General features: G+C 39.1%; 1 protein-coding gene across 2 annotated transcripts; it reads right to left on the bottom strand.

The window, feature by feature from the left end:
- Positions 1–836: 836 nt before the first annotated feature.
- Positions 837–2,297, bottom strand: LOC129739451 (uncharacterized). 2 transcript variants are annotated; one of them, XM_055730905.1, is made up of 2 exons: positions 1,460–2,297; positions 837–1,311 (listed from the first exon to the last, which is right to left on the bottom strand). In XM_055730905.1, exon 1 carries the CDS (start codon positions 2,091–2,093, stop codon positions 1,473–1,475), a length of 621 nt encoding a protein of 206 aa, XP_055586880.1. In that variant the 5' UTR covers positions 2,094–2,297; the 3' UTR covers positions 837–1,311; positions 1,460–1,472. The 2 variants fall into 2 exon arrangements, with proteins under 2 accessions (XP_055586880.1, XP_055586879.1); XM_055730904.1 differs by having other exon boundaries at positions 1,494–2,297.
- Positions 2,298–2,597: the final 300 nt, after the last annotated feature.

The following is a 2,597-nucleotide window of genomic DNA, read 5'->3' as shown; positions in this document are numbered from 1 at the left end:
GTTGATAAATTTATTTTTGTATTCCTTGGTGTAAACTGAAACTAACAGGCCCACGTGTCTCATGAAGTCATTTACAATTACAATTACAATGTTTGCCGCAGAATTTGTTGAACAGCTTCCAGCAAAACTCCCCAAATATCATAAAATAATAAAAAGATCGAAGACTTTAAATGCTTGAAACAGCCTATTTTTATGTCAAAGAAACCAGAATCATTAACATCGCAAGAATATGAATGCTTGATAGATATGACATCGGATTCAAAGCTTCAGGAAAGATTCGTATCCAAAAAGTCGTTGCAGGAGTATTGGTGTCAACTGAAAAGTAAATTTTAAATTTTGGTCCGATAAAGCAAAACTTATTCTTTTGCCGTTTTTCACAACTTATCTATGTGAGTCTGGCTTTTCCACATATATCGCAACAAAGACAAAATACCGATCCCGTCTAAACGTGGAACCAGACGTCAGGCTTCAACTGACACAAATTTAACCAAACTTGTTACAGCTCGAAAATTCTAAGAAAGCGTATTTGTTCTATTCAAATCAATTTTTGACGACATATTTTGTTAATAAAACAAGACTATTCAAAGAGTAGCCATTCATTACTGATTTTATTGACTACGATGACAAGACACATCTTATTTAAACGATAAATACTATCAAGTTTTCAAAACTCGGATTTTTAATTCTTTCAAAAATGTAGGTGCTCCGCCAAAATTTTTGGTTTTTAAAAGTGCTCCGCCGAGCAAATGATCTGAAAACCCCTTTTTTTTTAAATATGTCTTTATTTGTACCAATTCATCATTACATTTATATAACATTATTACATTAAATTAGGTGTTCAGTTCAATGATGAACTGTCCAGAGCCCTATAGTTTATTAATCACTATAATTTATTTATTTGCATTAATTTTGCTGAGTGCAATCAAGTATTTTTATGTAGGAGAACATCCTGTAATGTCAAAAAATATTTTAAACTTACTACTAAAAACTAAGACTATCCTATATTAAAACTAATTATAGAGAGAACGAATCTCTGCGATGGAAGACTGCATCGATTTGCCTCTGAAGTTGGAGATGATTTTGTTGGCCATCTCTTCGATCGATTCAATGCCCGCAATCCGATGAAGATCTTCGGTGCTGTGCCAAGGTGGAAGCCGCAAAATCATTTTCAGAACCTTGTTCTGAATCCTCTGGATGGCCTTCTTCCTCGTCGCGCAGCAGCTAGACCAAATCGGAACTGCATACATTATCGCTGGTCGGAATACCTGTTTGTAGATTAAAATCTTATTTCGCAGACACAACCTGGATTTCCTGTTGATGAGAGAATAAAGAGATTTAGTATATTTATTACACTTAGATTGAATATCTTCAATGTGATTTTTAAAAGTAAGATTCCGATCAAGTGTAAGTCCCAGGTACTTCACGTGATCAGACCATTCTATTATTTTATTTTATTTACATAGTATTCCGTCTCACGACATAACTTGACGAACATAATTCCTAAAATTCACTCGGTTCATAGCAACCGTTCTCCAATTTCTCGGGCACCCCACGTTCGCCAGATCACGCTCCACTTGGTCTAACCACCTCGCTCGTTGCGCCCCCGCTCGTCTTGTTCCTACCGGATTCGTAGCGAACACCTGTTTTGCAGGACAGTCGTCCGGCATTCTCGCAACATGTCCCGCCCAGCGTATCCGGCCAGCCTTCACCACCTTCGGGATACTGGGTTCGCCGTAGAGGCGCGCGAGCTCGTGGTTCATCCTTCGCCTCCACACTCCGTTCTCCTGTACGCCGCCAAAGATGGTTCTTAACACTCGTCGCTCGAATACTCCGAGTGTACGCAGGTCCTCCTCGAGCAATATCCATGTCTCGTGCCCGTAGAGAACAACCGGTCTAATGAGCGTCATATACAGGTTACACTTCGTGCGAGGGCTAAGTCTTCTCGACCGCAGTTGCTTGTGGAGTCCATAGTAGGCACGACTTCCGCTGATAATTCGCCTCCGGATCTCACGGCTGGTGTCATTGTCTGCGGTCACCAGTGAGCCGAGATAGACAAAGTCTTCGACTATCTCCAGCTCGTCGCCGTCGACCATTCTAATGAAACCCCATTAAAAGTTATGGAATGATTTTCATTAGGTTTTAAAAATTGAGCTCTTGGCTTATGGGGAAATAAAATAAGTTGAGTTTTGGAAGCGTTAGGAGAAATTTTCCACATTTTCAAGTAATTCAAAAAGGAATTTAAATTTTGTTGCAATCTACTGCGTACCACCCGTAAATTTCGACCTTTGGCTGAAAGCAAAGTATCATCAGCAAATAATCTTCTACCTTTCCCTTCTGGTACATCAGGAAGATCAGAAGTAAAAATATTGTATAAGATTGGCCCAAGTATACTACCCTGAGGGACACCAGCTCTAATGGGTATCCTTTCAGAGCATGAATTTTGATAGCTTACTTGTAAGGTTCGGCTAGTCAAATAATTTTGAATAATTTTGGTGAGATATACAGGAAAATCAAATCGAGCTAATTTAGCTACTAAACCTTTGTGCCAAACACTGTCAAAAGCTTTTTCAATATCAAGAAGAGCAACACCAGTTGAA

Source organism: Uranotaenia lowii, chromosome 1 (assembly GCF_029784155.1).
Source record: "Uranotaenia lowii strain MFRU-FL chromosome 1, ASM2978415v1, whole genome shotgun sequence".
Classification (NCBI taxonomy): Eukaryota; Metazoa; Arthropoda; class Insecta; order Diptera; family Culicidae; genus Uranotaenia; species Uranotaenia lowii.
This window is presented reverse-complemented; position numbering and strand designations above follow the sequence as displayed.

Coding starts and splice junctions, on each gene's coding strand:
- LOC129739451 (XM_055730904.1), bottom strand. CDS start 2,093: ATGGTCGACGGCGACGAGCTGGAGATAGTCGAAGACTTTGTCTATCTC. Junction 1,312..1,493: donor GAGTGAATTTTAGGAATTAT/GTTCGTCAAGTT, acceptor TCTCATCAACAG/GAAATCCAGGTTGTGTCTGC.